At 65.7% G+C, this 466-nt stretch overlaps 1 protein-coding gene across 1 annotated transcript in view; it reads left to right on the plus strand.

The window, feature by feature from the left end:
- GPR142 (G protein-coupled receptor 142) overlaps positions 1–443 on the plus strand; it is a 1533-nt gene extending 1090 nt beyond the window's left edge. Inside the window, exon 3 of the mRNA XM_009324909.1 lies at positions 9–443. Within this exon, the coding sequence (XP_009323184.1) occupies positions 9–443 (435 nt within the window). The remainder of the gene's footprint in view (positions 1–8) is intronic.
- Positions 444–466: the final 23 nt, after the last annotated feature.

A 466-nucleotide genomic window follows, 5' to 3' on the forward strand; every position in this document is an offset into this window, starting at 1 on the left:
GGGTGCACTGCATCACCATCTACTTCTTGCCCTGCAGCATCTTCCTGGCCACCAACTCCATCATCATCCGCAAGCTGAAGCGGCGGAGGTGCTCGGGGGGTGGCCGACCCCACCTGAGCAAGACCATGGCCCTCCTCCTGGCCGTCACCACCGTCTTCATCGTGCTCTGGGCTCCCCGGACCATCGTCATGATCTGCCACCTCTACGTGGCCTCGGTCAAGAGGGACTGGCGCGTGCACCTGGCCTTGGACATCGCCAACATGGTGGCCATGCTCAACACCACCCTCAACTTCTTCCTCTACTGCTTCGTCAGCCAGACCTTCCGCCACGCGGTGGGTGAGGTGCTCCGGGCCCACCTCCGTCACAGCACCCGGATCGGCAGCGGCCGCTTCCCACCCCCAGCCCTGAAACCGCTGGAGCTGCTGGCCGGCACGGCCCTCTGAGCCGGGGCTGCTGCCAGCCAGAG

Source organism: Pygoscelis adeliae, unplaced genomic scaffold (assembly GCF_000699105.1).
Source record: "Pygoscelis adeliae isolate BGI_AS28 unplaced genomic scaffold, ASM69910v1 Scaffold1580, whole genome shotgun sequence".
NCBI lineage: Eukaryota > Metazoa > Chordata > Aves > Sphenisciformes > Spheniscidae > Pygoscelis > Pygoscelis adeliae.